Source organism: Chiroxiphia lanceolata (assembly GCF_009829145.1).
Source record: "Chiroxiphia lanceolata isolate bChiLan1 chromosome W unlocalized genomic scaffold, bChiLan1.pri scaffold_46_arrow_ctg1, whole genome shotgun sequence".
NCBI classification, from domain to species: Eukaryota; Metazoa; Chordata; class Aves; order Passeriformes; family Pipridae; genus Chiroxiphia; species Chiroxiphia lanceolata.
The window spans coordinates 35,043-51,939 of record NW_022476501.1 but is presented as its reverse complement, the minus strand read 5'-3'; the positions used below and the strand labels follow the sequence as shown (position 1 = coordinate 51,939).

Genomic DNA, 16,897 nt, shown 5'->3' with positions numbered 1-16,897 from the left:
CATATAATGTTGGCTCCTGATACTTAAGAGTTATTTTTATGCTTTTATATTACTATAGATAACAATAAGCCAAGCGGCTCCATCCCTGCTTTCCTGTGCAACCCTATCCAGGCCATGGGCTGCAGCTTTTCCAGGAATGTGCCCTGGGAGACAGTGTCCAAGGCTTTGCTGGAGGACCTTTCAAGGTCCCTCTGGATGCTGACCCCAGGGAAGGGCTGGAGCTGTGCCAGGGTAGGGTCAGGTTGGATCCCAGGAAAAGGTTCTTCCCCCAGAGGCTGGTTGGGGGGCACTGCCCAGGCTCCCCAGGGCAGTGGGCACAGCCCCAAGGCTGCCAGAGCTCCAGGAGGGTTTGGATGATCCTCTGGGACACAGGGGGTGACTCCTGGGGATGGGCCTGGGCAGGGCTGAGGGTTGGACTCCATGATCCTTGTGAGGTGCTTTCCAATACAAGATATTTTTGAGATATTCAGCGAAAATTTCCTGGCCAGACAACTGAGATGTTCCCCCAGCAGTACCACTTGCAGTGCTGGGGTGAAGCTCCCTCATCTGGTTGGAGATCTAGGGTGAAACTCCTGTTTTGGGGTCTCTTAATTTCCCCTTCCAGAGTTCATAGTCGTCGGGGCGGCTGCAGATCCAGTTCTTCTCCGTGTGGCACAGGGATGAGCTGATCCACCCATAGCTCAGGTACCCACAGGGTCCCTCACCCCTCACCTCAAACCTGCAATGCCAACGGGACCAGAGACAGAAAGGGAAAAGGAAAAGAAGGAAACTCTTCCCCCCAAAAAATTAGGAAGAGCTGGGATTTCCCCTCTGGCAGAGAAGGGCTTTGGCTGGGGGGGTGTCTCTAATTCTCTGATCAGGGTTGGGGGGCAGCGACCTCGGCCCATCCCAACCCCCCATGGAAAGCCAGGAGCTGCCTGGACACGGGGCAGGAGAAGGTGCCCATCCCAGGATGGGGCATCCCAGACTCCAGGAAATCCCTGGGGCCCACCCCGGGGCTCCAGCACGGACACAGGGACCCACCTGCCGTTCAAGGCCGTGCCATTGATCCACTCCCAGCCGTTATCCCTCTTTCCCAGCCCGATCCAGTGGTTTGCTTCGCCTTTATAGCGCAGAAGGAAGGCCTGGATAGCAAAGAAACGTTGGCTTTGGCCAGTCTTGCCTTCCCCACCTCCTCTTTCCCTCCTGTGTCCACCCCCAGCCAGACCTGGGGCTTTTCCCAAGGGGTTGGCTCCCGGCTCCAGCACTGGCAGCACTTTGGGGCCAGCCTGGGGGGTTTGGGGCTGGTTTTTTCCTCTTGGTTTCCCCATGTTTCCCACCCTGGTGCTGCTGCAGAGGCTCAAGCCCAGTCCTCACCAGTTCAGCCCAGTCCTCACCAGTTCATCCCAGTCCTCACCAGTTCATCCCAGTCCTCACCAGTTCCTCCCTCGTGCTTATGGTGGCCAGTGAAGCTCCCAGGGCCTCACACCTTTCCCGGCCCGTGGTCCAGTTGCCCTCAGCCTCAGAAAAATAATAACATTTTTCTTGGAAACCAAGCCAGGTGTCTGGGCACACGTGGGAGAATTCCAGCTCAGAGAACCGGGGTCTCACACTGAGAACTGAAACACAGAAAGCTGAGTCAGACACGTGGGCAGCCCTGAAATCAGCAAAATGGGGTTGATTCCTTGGGGTTTTTTTCCAGCAGCTGGAAGAGGGAAACTGGGAATGATTCTCTTGGGAAAAAGTGTGACTGAAGGAGGAGCTGGTGCCTGGAGCAAAGTGCAGGGAAAAAAAAGGGAGTCACCCACTTTGGGAGCCTCCCTGGATGCCGGGAAGGTCCTGGAATCCTCCCCCTGGGTGGGACTCACCAGTCACTGCTCCAGCCAGGCTCAAGCTGAGGATCCCCAGGAGCACACACAGAGCGAGGAGAACATGCACCTTGGGGGATGTTCTCTGGTCTGACTCGGTTCTGGAGGACCCTGGGGCAGGAAAGAGCAGGGTGAGGATGGCCTGGCTCCTCTCCCCTCTGCTTTGCCCTCCTGTGCTGGACCCTCAGTCCATCCCCAGCCCCACCCAGGCCCATCCTGGGGTCTCAGGAGTCCTTCAAAGCCACTGATGTGTTTGAGGGCCTGGAGACGGATCTTCAGCCTCCAGAGGTGAATTCCACAATGTGGAATTCAGTGCAGCTGTGCCTGGGCTGCTCCACACCCACCCAAAGGCTCCATCCCCATCCCACTGGTGCTGCCTTGGAGTGAGATGCTCTTCCCACCCCCTGCCCTCCATCAGAACGTTTGGTTTTCCCAGCATTACCACATTTGGACTCTTTCTCTGGATCACTGCAGGTATTCAGGGCTTCCTCCTGGCTTGAAGAATTTGGCCTTTGAGTTCCTTTCCCCATCCTTGCAGAGAAGCTTCAGGGGCCAGGGCTGACATTCCCTGGGCTCTGTGGGGTGGATGCACTCGGCAGCCTGGGGTGGAAGGAGAGGAGAGGCTGAGGGGACCTGCAGGGAGCTGAGACCTCCTGGGCCCCAGTCCAGCCAGCCACAACAGCCCTTGTGGGGTTGGCACTGGCTCTCAGCGTTATCTTGGTGCCAAGGGGCACCATCTGGCAGGGCTGAACACACATCTGGGAGAGGAGGCAGCACAAAGGACAGAGGGAGGGGAGGGGAAAAGATAAGGGAGGGAAAGAGAGGGGAGGGATAAAGATTAAAGAGGAAAAAACAACCCCAACAAATTAAGCAGAAAGGAAAGAGAAAGACAAGTTTAAAGGCACTTTAACTATTAAATGAGTAAGTCATTGAGATCTCACAGCTCAAAGGCAGCTGAAGTGTTTGCAGGGGACAGGAGCCCGTTCAGGGCTCAGAAGAGGCACCGAGGGCTCGGAGCAGAGTTTGTGCTTTGGGGGCCCTTTTGCAAAAACACCCAGGGTGGAAAATAGCCTGTGACAGTTCACAGCACCTGTTCTGCTCGAGTTTTCTGTTTGTGGCTCCCCACAAACTTGTTTTGCTCACAGGAAACCCCACTCTGGTTCCTCCTCCCATGTTGCAGGAGCACGACCTGGTTCCCTGCACCCCAAACCAACAGGGGCAGCAACTTTTGTTCCTCTTGGGTCTTGTATAAGTTATTACCAGCACCAAATGGACCAACAGAAGCTCATCAGGAACGTGTCCTGATAAAACAGCAATATTTCATTGCCAAAGTGAGCTCTGAAAGCTGCAAAGGTTTGATTGTGGGTAAACAGATGTGAAAAAAGCACAAAGCAGTTCCCTCAGAGGGGATTTGCAGGAGGAAACTCAAGGAATGCTCAGATAACAGCATTTCCAGAGCAGTGAGAGGGTTAAATTGATAGGAGAAACAAACACAGGATGAGCCAGAAGGAGGTGGTGCTTCCTCATCCGGGGGGTTTCTAAAGTGCAACAGGATAGAGGGCAGACCTTGCCCAAGCTCTGACCTGGATCTGAGCCTGAAAGTGGGGGAGGGATCGTTAGATATGAAGCTTTGTTATTTTATAAACGAAACTATTGGGTGCCTGGACCTGCTTGATATGGCAGAAGCCCGAGTGCACAAGTTCCACCCCCTCATTTCAAGCCAAAATTTCAGTCCTACTTTAATTTCTGCCTCACAGTGTCGACTGTACAAATTCAACAAATTCCCTTAAAAAGACCCCCAAAGGTTCACGCTGTGAGACCCCACCTGGTGCAGCCCGAGCTCCTGCTCAGGTTTAATCCCTCCCAGATCCAATTCTGAGCCAGAAACCAGTGAGCTGGTGAAGGTTTTAGTATTTGCAAAACTGAAGTGTCAATTTGAAGCTAAAAGAGAGCCAGCGCGGTTACTGATTCACCCAGTCCCACTGTCATTTTTGCTCCTTTATGATGACTAATTTCTATCTCCCAGTGTGACTGTACAAATTCTACAAATTCCCCTAAAAAGACCCCCAAAGGTTCACGTTGTGAGACCTCCCCTGGTGCAGCCCGAGCTCCTGCCCAGGTTCAATCCCTCCCAAGCCCACCGTGGTTTCCAGCTGGTTCGCTCCAGCTCCTCCCAAAATCACTGTTCATTCCACTCAACTGAAACAAATTAAAGTCCTTTTTCTGTCATATCATTATTTGCCTCTTTTCAGCACGATTTGCTCAATTCTCTTCCCGAGAAGCAACCCTGTCAGCAACAAGGGGTTGAAAAAACCCCAACAAAACCACTGCAGAAGCTCTTACAAGGCAGCAAAAATGACAAACCAGCACAACCCCGCAGCAGACACTCAAACCAAACCCATGGTAGCAAAAGCCTCACTAAACCCAGCTGTAAAATTGAGACTTTTGGCGTTTACTCCTTCCTGCCCTTCAACGTACCACGTTTAATTAATTAATTGCAGCCCCCCCAAAGACAAGCCCATGATGTGGGGGCTCAGCCCTGTCCCAGCCGTGGCTCCCTGTGGGCAGGGAGCACCTGCCACCTCGAGTTTGGCAGCCCAGGAGCTGCTCTCGAGTACTCACCTTAGCAGGGCAGCTCTCAGACACTGTGAGATTTCCCGGTAGGGTGTGTTTAGTCATAAACAAGGAGCAAACCTCCCCCACAGACGCAATTTGAGTTGATTTTGGCTGCTCTCCAGCAGCTTCTCGGTAGCTTTACTTGGTATCAGGAAACGTGGCTTCCCATTGGCTGCCGGGGGCTCTCCGACGCTTCCCATTGGCTGATTTTCGATGCCGCCCCCGCCCTGGCTCTGCCTTTTGGGTGTGAACTGGGACGGGTTTGGCTACCTTCCTCTGCCTCCGAGCTTTATATTTCGTCGTCGTTTTACTGTTTATTGCCTTCCCCACCTGTTCCTCGTGCCCCGTCCAGCGCCGGCAGTCCCGTCCCTTCCCCTGCTCCATCCACGCACTTTCCATCCCGGCTGTGGGAGCCTTGGAGCTCCCGGGGGGGACGTGTGGCTGAGCCCCGGGCCGGGGCCCCTTCCCAATGTGCCCAGTCACCCTCCAGCACCCCAGGGAGGGCTTCGGGGGGGGACGGCACACAAGTGCTCCTGGGGGGGTCCCACCTCACTTCTGTTTGTTTTTTTCTTCCCAAGCTGGGCAAAACCGATTTTTGGACTTTTCTACCAGAACTCTGTCCCCTCCTCCGCTTGGCCAAAGGGATTTGGGGCTGTTTTCCCCTTTTGGGGGCAAATAAAACAGATGGGTCAAGCCCCAGCAGGACGCAGCAGCCCTGCAGCCTGTGGAGCCCGTGCTGGCCTGTGCCTGGCAGAGGAGCAAAGATCAGGGACTAATTAATTAGCCTAATAAAATTGCTCCTCATTAGGGGGCAAGAGAAGTGGGGCTTCTGGCTGAGCCCGTGTTACCCTACAGACATTGTGAGACACGGCTGGGAAAACCAGGCATGAGCTCCGTGAAACTGTGTCTATTTTTGGACACAACTGGTGTTTTATCGAGCAGTTCTCTCATTTTGCTCTCCTTTTGATGGTATTTTATCGACTCTCATCTCTTAGAGATCACGATCAACACCTTGATCTCTTATTTTCACCATTTTTGGGGGGTGTGAGGAGTGATTTCTCTCTCCCAGCACCTCGTGCTGTGGCTCCTTGTCCTCCTTGTCCCTTCCCGTGGGTTTCCTTCCTCTGGGCACAGACCCCCGACCCCCCACCCCTCGGGGCCGTCAGGACGAGTCCCCCCAGCAGTTGTGGGGCTTTGGTTTGGGGACAGGAAGCTCTGAACCCGCTGCCAGTTCACACCAGCCCGGGGGGGCAGCGGTGCTTTGGCTTCCTGTCCCTTCCTCCGTGTGACCACTGCGGGTCCCCGGCCCTGAGCGGCGGGACATGGAGGACCAGGACGGCTACACGGCCTTAGAGCAGTGGAGGAAACGAGGGGCTGCGGGGAGCCCCCCGTCCTCCCCGGGGGCAGGTACTGGGGGGGGTCGTGTCCGCTGGGCCCCCCCCAGATCGGTGGGGGGGAAGAGGGACTCGGGGGCAGGGGGTGGTGTCACCCCTGGGGTCCCCAAGAGCTGCTCAGGGTGGGGAAACTGAGGCAGGGATTGGGGAAGGAGGGGCTGGGGGGGCTGTTCTCGGGGCTGTGTTTGGCTGCTGTCCCACCCCCCGAGCTGGGACCACCCAACAGAGGGAGCAGACGGATTCTTGGGGGGCACCCACCTCCTCCTGCTCCTGGGCAGGGGGGGCTGCAGGGGTTTGGGGGGGTCTCACCAGGGTGCTTTGCCCCAGAACCCCCTGCCCCGGGCTCTGGGTGGGTGAGGGGGTGACGGGTGCTCTTTTCCACCCCTCAGCTGTAGGATCTGACTTTCCAGAACCCCGGGGGGTCCCCACCACAGCCCCCCCCTGCTGTCCCCGCTGCCTCCTCGGGGCCCTGACGGCTGCCCTGGCGCTGTCCCTGGTGCTGTGGGGTGAGTTTGGGGGGTGGGAAGGGGCACCCGGACCCCTCTGCCCCTTTCCCCCCCCAGTGCCTCTGACCGGGCTGGGCATCCTCCTGTCCCAGTGTCCTGGTGGGTGGCAGAGAGGGCACAGCCCGAGGCGACCTCGGGGTGGGGGAACACCTCCCTGAGACCCCCCTGTGCCAGCCTGGACGGCACCTTCAGGGAGCTGAGGAGGATCCTGTGCCCCCCGCGAGGTAACCCCCACCCCCCGGGGGTCCCATCGATGCCCCCTCCCCAAACTGGAGCCTCCCCCAGTCCCCCCACGGTGCCTCAGCGCACCGGGGTCCGTCTGTCTGTCTGTCTGTCCGCAGAGGCCGAGGGGTGCAGGCTCTGCCCCGTGGGCTGGATGCTGGGCAGGACCAAGTGCTACTGGGTCTCGGAAAGGATGAACTCGTGGCACGGGAGCCGGGAGGACTGCGGGGACCGCGGGGCCGCGATGGCGATGCCGTGGGACAAGGACGAGCTGGTGAAGGGACCGAGGGGACAGAGGGGCTGGAGGCACCCCAGGGGAGGGCGAAGGGCTCCCCAGAAGCCTGGGATCAGAGCTCTCATTCCCAAATTCCCCGCGGTGCCCGTGGCAGACCGGGGGGGGAGGGGGGATGGGTCTGGCTCGGTCCCGGGGTGAGGATGGAGCCTATTTTGGGGTGACCATCGACAGCCCGGCAGCGCCACCACTGCCCCTTTCCCCGGGCCAGGATTCCCTCAATGAGACCCTGAGGAAACCCACGCGCCACTTCTGGATCGGGCTCTCGGTGCCCGCGCCCGGGATGGGCTGGACGTGGGTGAACGGCTCCCGCCCGGACTGGAGCCGGTGAGGGCCGGGGGGGAGCGCTGGGGGGGTCGGGGTGGGCACACCCCTGTCCTCCGAGGGCCCCCCGGGGGTGACACGGGCCCCCTCCCGCACCCGCAGGTTCCCACAGGACCCCGGGGAGGGTCGCGGAGCCTGCGGGGCGCTCAAGGGGGACAGGATCGACCCCCGCGCCTGCGACACGGGGCTGCAGTGGATCTGCCAGACGGAGTCCGCCCGGATCTGAGCCTCCACCGCACCCAAATCCCACCGTTAATGCGGGAAAAAATCCCGATTCCCGCGGGTTCGGCACCCACCGGCGGCTCCCGGGGCACGGGCAGAACCGCGGCCGGGGAAAGTCGCCCTGGGATGGGCGAGGCGAGGACGGGGGGTGGAGGAGAAATCGAACTGCGAAAAGAATAAAAACTAAAAATAACTTGTGACATTCACTTTGCAGGGGAGTCGGTTGCGAACAACCCCCCGATTCCCGCCCCGGTGCCCGAGGGCGGAGCGGACCCGCCCGTCCCACGGGGCAGCTCTTTTAGGGACGCGGGGCAGGGGACGCTCCCCGGGGCCGCTCGTCCCCCCTCGCAGTGTCCCTCGGTGCCGCTGTTTCGGTCGCGGGACAGCGGCCACTCCCCGTGCGGGTCTTTTATTGCCTTCTCGCTTTTTTTTCCGTTCACGCCCCCCATCTCCCCGCCCCGGGGCGGCCCTTTCGCCGCCACCGCCCCTCGCCCGCCCCTCGTCGCATCTCTTCAGCGACAGGGGGTGGGTCCCACGAGCCAAGGCAGGATCTGTCTGTCCCTCCGGGCAGCTCCTCCAGCACCGCCGCGGCTCTGCTATCGCGTTTAATTCCATTCTCTGTATATTTTATTCGCAGCTCCCACCCCGCTCGGCGCAGCCCTTCTGGCCACCCCCGAGAGCGCCCGTTCAGTGACACGGGGCGGGGGGGACCCCTCGGTGCAGCCTTTTATTCTATTTTACTCTGTTTCTTGCCGTTTCTTCTGTTCCCACGCTCGTTGCGGCTCTTTCGGACCCCTCGGTGCAGCGATTTTAACGCCCCCGCGGAGCCAAGAAATGCCGGGAAACAGTTTCCACGGACTGAAGGAGCTTTTCGTGAAGTTTTTATCTCGTGACCTTATTCTCTTATTAATTAGCACCCAACCCCCCATTTGCCGGGTGTCTCTCTCCTTCTCGTGCTGATCGGTCGCAGCTGCAGTTCTCCGCTGGACTCTGGGGTGGTCAACGAGTCGGTGGTCGCGACCTCCCACTGCTGGAATGACCTTCCCAGTTATGGCTCGGTCGGCCTGACTTCCCTCCTGTGCCTCGGGGCAGGGAACGGCCACGAGCCGGGCGGGGACCCCCCCGGCACCCGCGGACGTTCCCTCGGGTCTTTCCCCGCCCGCAGCTCCCCCGCAGCTCCCGCTCCCTCGGGACGTTTCCCCTCGTGGGCAGCGAGGGGAGCTGGGGGTCCCTACGAACCCCCTCCCTTTAAGATCCCGTTCAAGTCCAACCTTTCTGTCACTCAGGAGACGCGGGGAGGTGACGAGAGCTTCGTCCCGACCGGGTTCGCCTCGGGGTGCAGCCACTCCCCTTGTGCTTTCCCTGCCAGAAGCCGAGCCACATTAACAAACAGGGACACACAAATGGGCTCAGTACCAGCGCTGGGTGCCCCTGGGCTCCGAACTGCGGGGGCAGGAGCCACTGGGCACAATCCTGAGCACCCTCTCGGGTGCTGGTTCTTCCCCTTGGGAGGCTGAGCCCGTTCTGCAGCTGCCCTGGGCCAGCAGCGTCCTGGCAATGGCACCCCCATGTCACGACAGGGAGCTTGTCTGCAGGTGTTTTTTTTTTTTTTTCAAAAAAACCCAACCCAACAAAACAACAACAACAATAACAACAAAAAACTGTGAAAAAAACCAAATTCCAGTTCCCTGCCTGCAGTTTCCCGTGCATTTGCAGTTTGAAGTTCGTGTGTTTTCTTATTTCCTCTTAAAAGAACACCAGGATGGATTTAGAAAAAACTGGTTTTAGTCATTAATCCATTCCTTTCTTGTGCCCACAAGAACTACTGGTTGGTGACCTCTCCCTGATCCCTCAGCACGACTTTAGAATCTTTCTTCAATTAAACACTTCCCCCTGATAATGAAAGGCTGTATAACAAGGTCATAAATATAGTTAGGACAATATTTTGGGTTGGGTGTATTTTGGTCCACCTCTTAGGGTATCATTTAAAGTGCACACCCCCATCCCAGCCACGTGGGACCTCTTCAGCCAAAAACCTCCCCCTGGGTTTCTCAGATTTCCAACCAGTGGTCATACATCTCCAACAGCTTCTCATTTCTTCTGGCTCCAAACTGTGCAGCTTTCACGAGGTGAAAGTTTGGGATAATTCCGTCCCCTGCCCAGATGAGGAGAGAGGTGACAGAGCAGCATCTGGCATCAATCAGGGTGCCAGCCCATGACATCTCCCTTGGCTGAGAACCCTTAAATATTTTTAAGCAAGGAAGGGTTGAAAAAAATGCCTTGGATGAAATGCTGAAATCTGCTGGAGAAGAGCAAAACAGTCCAAAAGCTATAAAAAAAAAAGTCTCGCCTCTGTGTTGGCTCTCCTCCCCTATCTGTGGCTCAACAGATTCAGCACCAGGAGATCTCCCAGTCACTGAGAGCTGCCCTGCCAGGGTGAGTACTCCAGAGCAGCCCCTGGGCTGCCAAACTCGGGGTGGTGGGTGCTCCCTGCCCACAGTGAGCCACGGCTGGGACAGGGCTGAGCCCCCACATCAGGGTCTTGTCTCTGGGGGGGCTGCAATGACCACCTGATTAATTAAATGTGGCACGTTGAAGGGAAGGGGGGAATAAACCCCAAAATTCACAGTTTTACAGCTGGTTTAGTGAGGCTTTTGCTGCCGTGGGGTTGGTTTGAGTGTCTGCTGCGGGGTTGGGCTGGTTTGTCATTTTTGCTGCCTTGTAAGAGCTTCTGCAGTGGTTCTGTTGGGGTTTTTTCAGCCCCTTGTTGCTGACAGGGTTGCTTCTCAGAAAGAGATTTGAGCAAATCGTGGTGCAAAGAGGCAAATAATGATATGGTAGAAAGGACTTTAATTTGTTTCAGTTGAGTGGAATGAACAGTGATTTTGGGGGGAGCTGGAGGAAACCACGATGGGCTTGGGAGGGATTGAACCTGGGCAGGAGCTTGAGCTGCACCAGGGGGGGTCTCACAATGTGAACCTTTGGGGGTCTTTTTAAGGGAATTTGTTGAATTTGTACAGTCATCATAAAGGAGCAAAAATGACAGTGGGACTGGGTGAATCAGTAACTGCACTGGCTCTCTTTTAGCTTCAAATAGATACTTCAGTTTTGCAAATATTAAAACCTTCATCAGCCCACTGGTTTCTGGCTCAGAATTGGGTTTGGGAGGGATTAAACCCGAGCAGGAGCTCGAGCTGCCCCAGGTGGGGTCTTACAAGGTGAACCTTCGGGGGTCTTTTTAAGGAAATTTGTTGAATTTTTACAGTCAACATTGTGAGGCAGAAATGAAAGTAGGACTGAAATTTTGGCTTGAAATGAGGGGGTGGAACTTGTGCCCTGGGACTTCTGCCATGTCAAGCAGGTCCAGGCACTTGAAACTTTAGTTTTTGAAATCAGAAACCCTTCACTTGTACTGTACTGTGATCTGCCCCGGTTTTGGGATCAGACTCAGCTCAGAGCTTGCACAAGGTCTGTCTCAAAGTCTGGCCAGTCTTCGCGAACGAAGATCTGGGAAAGGTCTCTACCCACATTTGTTACAAGCACGCTGGTGATACAGGGCTTTGTGAATGCGGGTAAGGCCTTCGAGCCTGCGCAGTGGATTTTTTAGGTGAGATACAGTGTGTGCTGAGCTGAGCCCACCCTTTAATCCTAAGGTTCATCTGCCGGGGCCGAGCGAGCTTGGACGGTGGCAGTGAGGTCCTCAGGACGTAGGTTTGTTTAGAGTGACCTTCTCTTAGACGGATGGCCTTACAGGGCTGATGAGCTCCATCTACCCGGGTTTAGAGTTGTCCTTCTCTTCTGTGTGTTCTGGGGCTCCCCTCTCATCTCCCACGATGGCACTGTCCGCACAGGCGAAGCTCCCATTCTCTCGTTCCTTTCTGCACACAGAAATGCCCAGGGCACCCCATCTCCTGTCAAGCACACGCCCATTATCCTGTACAAATTTACAAACTGCGAGCAGGTCTCCTAGGTTTCCTGAGTCATCCTGGTTTTGTTTTTTTTACCTACCAATTTAACCCTCCCACTGCTCTGGAAACGCTGTTATCTGAGCACTCCTTGAGCTTTCCTCCTGCAAATCCCCTCTGAGGGAATTGCTTTGTGTTTTTTTCACATCTGTTTACCCACAATTCCTGATGAGCTTCTGTTGGTACATTTGGTGCTGGTAATAACTTACACAAGACCCAAAAGGACCAAAAGCTGCTGCCCCTGTTGGTTTGGGGTCCGGGGAACCAGGTCGTGCTCCTGCAACAGTGGGCACGGGGAGGGGGGGGGAACCAGAGCAGGGATTCCTGTGAGCAAAACGAGCTCAACACAGAAAACCCGAGCAGAAGAGATGCTGTGAACTGTTACAGGCTATTTTCAATCCTCTGTGTTTTTGCAAAAGGGCCCCAAAGCACAAAGTCTGCTCCGAGCCCTCAGTGCCTTTCACCGCCCCCATCCCTGAACAGGCTCCTGTCCCCTGCAAACACTTCAGCTGCCTTTGAGCTGTGAGCTCTCAGTGACTTATTTATTTAATAGTTCAAGTCCTTTTAAACTTGTCTTTTTCTTTCCTTTCTGCTAAATTTGTTTGGGTTTTTTTCCCTCTTTGATCTTTGCTGCTCCCCTCTCTTTTCCTGTCCCTCTGTCCTTTGTGACCCACCACCCCTGCCAGAGGCTGATTCACCTTGTGTGTCAGTGCCCCACAAGGGCTGTTGTGCCTGGCTGGGCTGTGGCCCAGGAGGGTCTCAGCTCCCTGCAGGTCCCCTCAGCCTCTCCTCTCCTTCCACCCCAGGCTGCCGAGTGCATCCACCCCACAGAGCCCAGGGAACGTCAGCCCCAGGCCCTGAGGCTTCTCTGCAAGGATGGGGAAAGAAACCCAAAAGCCAAATTGTTCAGGCCAAGAGGAAGCCCTGAACATCTGCAGTGATGCAGAGGAACAGTCCAAATGGGGTAATGCTGGGAAAACCAAACGCTCCAGGGGAGGGCAGGGGGCGGGAAGAGCATCTTGCTCCGGGGGGGAACCAGTGGGATGGGGATGGAGCCTTTGGGTGGGTGTGGAGCAGCCCAGGCACAGCTGCACTGAATTCCACACTGTGGAATTCACCTCTGGGGCTGAAGATCTGTCTCCAGGCCCTCAAACACATCAGTGGCTTTGAAGGACTCCTGAGCCCCCAGAGGGGTCCCTGGATGGGCCTGGGTGGGGCTGGGGATGGACTGAGGGTCCAGCACAGGAGGGCAAAGCAGAGGGGAGAGGAGCCAGGCCATCCTCACCCTGCTCTTTCCTGCCCCAGGGTCCTCCAGAACCGAGTCAGACCAGAGAACATCCCCAGAGGTGCATGTTCTCCTCGCTCTGTGTGTGCTCCTGGGGATCCTCAGCTTGAGCCTGGCTGGAGCAGTGACTGGTGAGTCCCACCCAGGGGGAGGATTCCAGGACCTTCCCGGCATCCAGGGAGGCTCCCAAAGTGGGTGACTCCCTTTTTTCCCTGCACTTTGCTCCAGGCATCTGCTCCTCCCTCAGTCACACCTTTACCCAAGAGAATCATTCCCAGTTTCCCTCTTCCAGCTGCTGGAAAAAACCCCAAGGAATCAACCCCATTTTGCTGATTTCAGGGCTGCCCACGTGTCTGACTCAGCTTTCTGTGTTTCAGTTCTCAGCGTGAGACCCCGGTTCTCTGAGCCGGAATTCTCCCACGTGTGCCCAGACACCTGGCCTGGTTTCCAAGGAAAATGTTATTATTTTTCTGAGGCTGAGGGCAACTGGACCACGGGCCGGGAAAGGTGTGAGGCCCTGGGAGCTTCACTGGCCACCATAAGCACGAGGGAGGAACTGGTGAGGACTGGGATGAACTAGTGAGGACTGGGCTGAACTGGTGAGGACTGGGCTGAACTGGTGAGGACTGGGCTTGAGCCTCTGCAGCAGCACGGTGGGAAACACGGGGAAACCCAGAGGATAAATCAGCCCCAAACCCCCCAGGCTGGCCCCAAAGTGCTGCCAGTGCTGGAGCCGGGAGTCAACCCCTTGGGAAAAGCCCCAGGTCTGGCTGGGGGTGGACACAGGAGGGAAAGAGGAGGTGGGGAAGGCAAGACTGGCCAAAGCCAACGTTTCTTTGCTTTGCAGGCCTTCCTTCTGCGCTATAAAGGCGAAGCAAACCACTGGATCGGGCTGGGAAAGAGGGATAACGGCTGGGAGTGGATCAATGGCACGGCCTTGAACAGCAGGTGGGTCCCTGTGTCCGTGCTGGAGCCCCGGGGTGGGCCCCAGGGATTTCCTGGAGTCTGGGATGCCCCATCCTGGGATGGGCACCTTCTCCTGCCCCATGTCCAGGCAGCTCCTGGCTTTCCATGGGGGGTTGGGATGGGCCGAGGTTGCTGCCCCCCAACCCTGATCAGAGAATTAGAGACCCCCCTCAGCCAAAGCCCTTCTCTGCCAGAGGGGAAATCCCAGCTCTTCTTATTTTTTTTTGGGGGGGGGGGATTTTCCTTCTTTTCCTTTTCCCTTTCTCACTCTGGTCCCGTTGGCATTGCAGGTTTGAGGTGAGGGGTGGGGGGCCCTGTGGGTACCTCGATGACTGGTGGATCAGCTCGTCCCTGTGCCACACGGAGAAGAACTGGATCTGCAGCCGCCCTGACAACTTTGTCCTGTGGGAGGGGAAATTAAGAGACCCCAAACCGGGACTCTCAGCCTAAATCTCTGACCAGATGAGGGAGCTTCACCCCAGCACTGCAAGTGGAACTGCTGGGGGAACAGATTGGCCATTTGTCTGGCCAGGAAATTTGCACTGAACCCCAGAAATATATTGTATCTGATGGCACCTCACAAGGATCATGGAGTCCAACCCTCAGCCCTGCCCAGGTCCATCCCCAAGAGTCACCCGCTGTGCCCCAGAGGATCATCCAAACCCTCCTGGAGCTCTGGCAGCCTTGGGGCTGTGCCCACTGCCCTGGGGAGCCTGGGCAGTGCCAACCAGCCTCCGGGGGAAGAACCTTTTCCTGGGATCCAACCTGACCCTGCCCTGACACAGCTCCAGCCCTTCCCTGGGGACCTTGAAAAGTCCTCCAGCAAAGCCTTGGACACTGTCTCCCAGGGCACATTGCTGGAAAAGCTGCAGCCCATGGCCTGGACAGAGCCCTCTGTGCTGGGTTAGGAACTGGCTGGAATGTCAGGCCCAGAGAGTGGTGGGAATGGAGCTGCATCCAGTTGGGATCTGGTCACCAGTGGTGTCGCCCAGGGATCAGCGTTGGGCCCAGTCCTGTTTAATATTGTCCTGGGTTTGAAGAGAGATGTTGGAATTCTTTTCCCTAGTGTCCTGTTTTCCCCCTGTCCATCCCCTCCATTTCCCCCATCTGTTTCTCCCTGGAAAGGGGGACTCAAGAGGGGGGGACAGAGCGGAGCCGCCGGCGGCCGCAGCCCCTCCCCGTGGCCTCGGGCCCAGCCGGGACCCCCCAAACCCTGCCCTGATTTGGGGGGGTCGTGTATCCCCCCCAGCCCCGCTTTTCTTTGCACCCCACCCAGCTGTTCCCAGTGTTCCCAATAAAGCTTCTCAGTGCTCTGCAGTCCTGGTTGTTGGGGGGCAGTGGGGGGGCTCCAAAAATCCTGGGAACAGGAGGGGTTTGGGCACTGCCAGACATTAAAAATCCTGGAGAAAGGTGGTTTGGGCACATCCAGAGCACAAAATATTGGAAAGGGGAGATTGGACAGTCTTAGACTCTAAAATTCCTAGGAACAGGGTGTTTGGGCACTCCCAGAACTAGAAAATCATAGAAAAAGGTGGGTTTGGACATATCCAGAGCCGCAAAATCCTGGGAAAAGGGCAGTTTGGTATTCCCAGGCCATGAAAATTCAGGGAGAAGGTTTTTGGGGCACTCCCTGACCCCAAAATATCAGAAAAGAGGGACATGGACACTCCTAGACTCCAGAAATCCTGGGAACAGTGGGGTTTGAGTACTCTCAGACAGTAAAAATCCGGGGAACAGGGGGGGTTTAGACACTCTCAGAACTACAAAATCCTGGAGAAAGGTGGTTTAGGCACATCCAGACCCTAAAAATCCTGGGAATGAGGGGTCTGGGCACTCCCAGAGCCAAAAAATCCTAGGAACAGGGGGGCTGGGAACATTCAGAGCCCAAAAATCTTGGGAGCTCGTGGGTATGGGCTCTTCTAGACCCTAAAAATCCCAAAAACTGGGGGATTGAGGCACTCTTGGAGCAGAAAATACTGAAAAAGAGGGTCTTAGACTGTCCTACACTACAGAAATCCTGGGAACAGGGACTTTGGGACACACCCAGACCCTCAAAATCCTGAGAACAGGGGGGTTTGGGACACGTCAGCCCCTCAAAACCACCAGAAAAGGGGGGTTGGGAACACTGACACCCTAAAACTCTTCAGAACAGGGGGATTTGGGCAATGTCATCCTCCCAGTAACCCAGGAACAGGGGGGTTTGCGGTCTCCCAGCCCCAAGAAATCCTGGAAAGAGAGGCTGAGGTACTCCCAGACGGCAAAAATTGTGGGAACGGGGGGGTTTGGGCACTTCCAGCCCCGTCCCGAACGGAGCCCTCCCGGAGCTCAGCCAATCAGAGACTGCCCTCAGGTGATTTTTGGGGGCCAGTGGGAGCTGCGGGAGCCCTGGCTGGGCATTTTTGGTGGGCCCTGAGCTCCCCCCTCCCCCGCAGCCCACGGACCCCCCCGAACCCCCCAGCCCCGGGGCTGCCGCGGGGGCCCCCAACGGCCCTCAGCCAATCCCAAAGCGCCCACGCCGCCCGCGCCCAATCCCAGCGCGCCGCGCTGATGACTCATCAGTCGCCGGGAAGACGCCTCGAAAAAGGGCCCCAACTGCGCCCTCAGCCAAGCCCAGCGCGCCCCAAACCCCCCAAAACGGCGCCGCCCGGCTGGTTTGGGGCTGTCAGCAGCTGTCCGGCGCTGGGCATGGAGCGTGTGCGGGGAGCTGGGGCCGTGCTGGCGGTCCTGGTGCTGCTGGGAGCCCCTCCGGCTGCGGGCGAGGAGCTGTCGGGTGAGCGGGGGGGTGGGAAAGGGGGGTGGGGTGGGAAAGGGGGGGCAAGAGGGGAGAAAAGAGGGGGTGGGAGCCCTAAAAGTGAGTGGGAGGGGGGTTGGAAGGCCCGGAGTGAGTGGAAGGGGGGTGGGAGCCCCAAAGTGAGGGTGGGGCTTTGGGGAGGAGGGAGGGTTTGGGGATTGTGGGGTCAGTGGGAAAGGGGTGGGAGAGGGAGGCAAGGGGGTGTGGGAGAGCAGGCAGAGGGGTGCCATGGGGGTCCCTGGGTGTCCCTTGAGCTCTGGAACGGTTCCCTGGGGCTCTGGGGGGGTGGGATCCGCAGTGGGGGGGTCCCCAACACCCCTATCCATCCCCAGGGGGCTGATGGGGGGGTTCTCCCCCAGCCAAGAGCCGGTGCTGGGGCATCCGTGGGGCAGAGGGGGGTGGGAAAGGAGGGTCCGGGGTGGCCCCCTGAGCTCCCAGCCTGCTGTGGGGGGCTGGGGGATGATGGG

At 57.4% G+C, this 16,897-nt stretch overlaps 5 protein-coding genes across 12 annotated transcripts in view; 3 read left to right on the top strand and 2 right to left on the bottom strand.

Annotated features, from left to right (window-relative positions):
* Nucleotides 1–14,792, top strand: part of LOC116781444 (C-type lectin domain family 2 member B-like) — a 125,484-nt gene extending 110,692 nt beyond the window's left edge. The window contains exons 4-6 of the mRNA XM_032677115.1: nt 13,051–13,232; nt 13,521–13,621; nt 13,930–14,792. Coding sequence (XP_032533006.1) covers nt 13,051–13,232; nt 13,521–13,621; nt 13,930–14,089 — 443 coding nt within the window. The 3' untranslated portion in view covers nt 14,090–14,792. The remainder of the gene's footprint in view (nt 1–13,050; nt 13,233–13,520; nt 13,622–13,929) is intronic.
* Nucleotides 1–16,897, bottom strand: part of LOC116781458 (class II histocompatibility antigen, B-L beta chain-like) — a 58,830-nt gene that overhangs the window by 32,113 nt on the left and 9,820 nt on the right. The window lies entirely within an intron of this gene.
* The window catches only part of LOC116781455 (class II histocompatibility antigen, B-L beta chain-like), a 99,397-nt gene that overhangs the window by 80,687 nt on the left and 1,813 nt on the right, over nt 1–16,897 (top strand). Inside the window, exon 1 of one of the 5 annotated variants that reach the window (XM_032677138.1) lies at nt 16,231–16,409. The exons of the other annotated variants lie outside the window; for them this stretch is intronic. Coding sequence (XP_032533029.1) covers nt 16,325–16,409 — 85 coding nt within the window. The 5' untranslated portion in view covers nt 16,231–16,324. Of the gene's footprint in view, nt 1–16,230; nt 16,410–16,897 lie in introns of those variants that run through there. 5 annotated transcript variants of the gene reach the window in all.
* LOC116781462 (C-type lectin domain family 2 member B-like) lies at nt 361–16,690 on the bottom strand. Of its 2 annotated transcripts, none has more exons than XM_032677148.1 (6): nt 16,673–16,690; nt 2,290–2,410; nt 1,848–1,958; nt 1,417–1,598; nt 1,024–1,124; nt 361–718 (listed from the first exon to the last, which is right to left on the bottom strand). In XM_032677148.1, exons 2-6 carry the CDS (start codon nt 2,375–2,377, stop codon nt 559–561), a joined length of 642 nt encoding a protein of 213 aa, XP_032533039.1. In that variant the 5' UTR covers nt 2,378–2,410; nt 16,673–16,690; the 3' UTR covers nt 361–558. The 2 variants fall into 2 exon arrangements, with proteins under 2 accessions (XP_032533039.1, XP_032533038.1); XM_032677147.1 differs by lacking the exon at nt 16,673–16,690 and adding an exon at nt 4,470–4,683 and having other exon boundaries at nt 2,290–2,447.
* LOC116781447 (C-type lectin domain family 9 member A-like) lies at nt 5,590–12,725 on the top strand. Of its 3 annotated transcripts, XM_032677123.1 has the most exons (7): nt 5,590–5,870; nt 6,247–6,363; nt 6,456–6,587; nt 6,705–6,859; nt 7,089–7,204; nt 12,195–12,352; nt 12,694–12,725. In XM_032677123.1, exons 1-6 carry the CDS (start codon nt 5,786–5,788, stop codon nt 12,247–12,249), a joined length of 660 nt encoding a protein of 219 aa, XP_032533014.1. In that variant the 5' UTR covers nt 5,590–5,785; the 3' UTR covers nt 12,250–12,352; nt 12,694–12,725. The 3 variants fall into 3 exon arrangements, with proteins under 3 accessions (XP_032533014.1, XP_032533015.1, XP_032533013.1); XM_032677124.1 differs by lacking the exon at nt 6,456–6,587; XM_032677122.1 differs by having other exon boundaries at nt 6,456–6,859.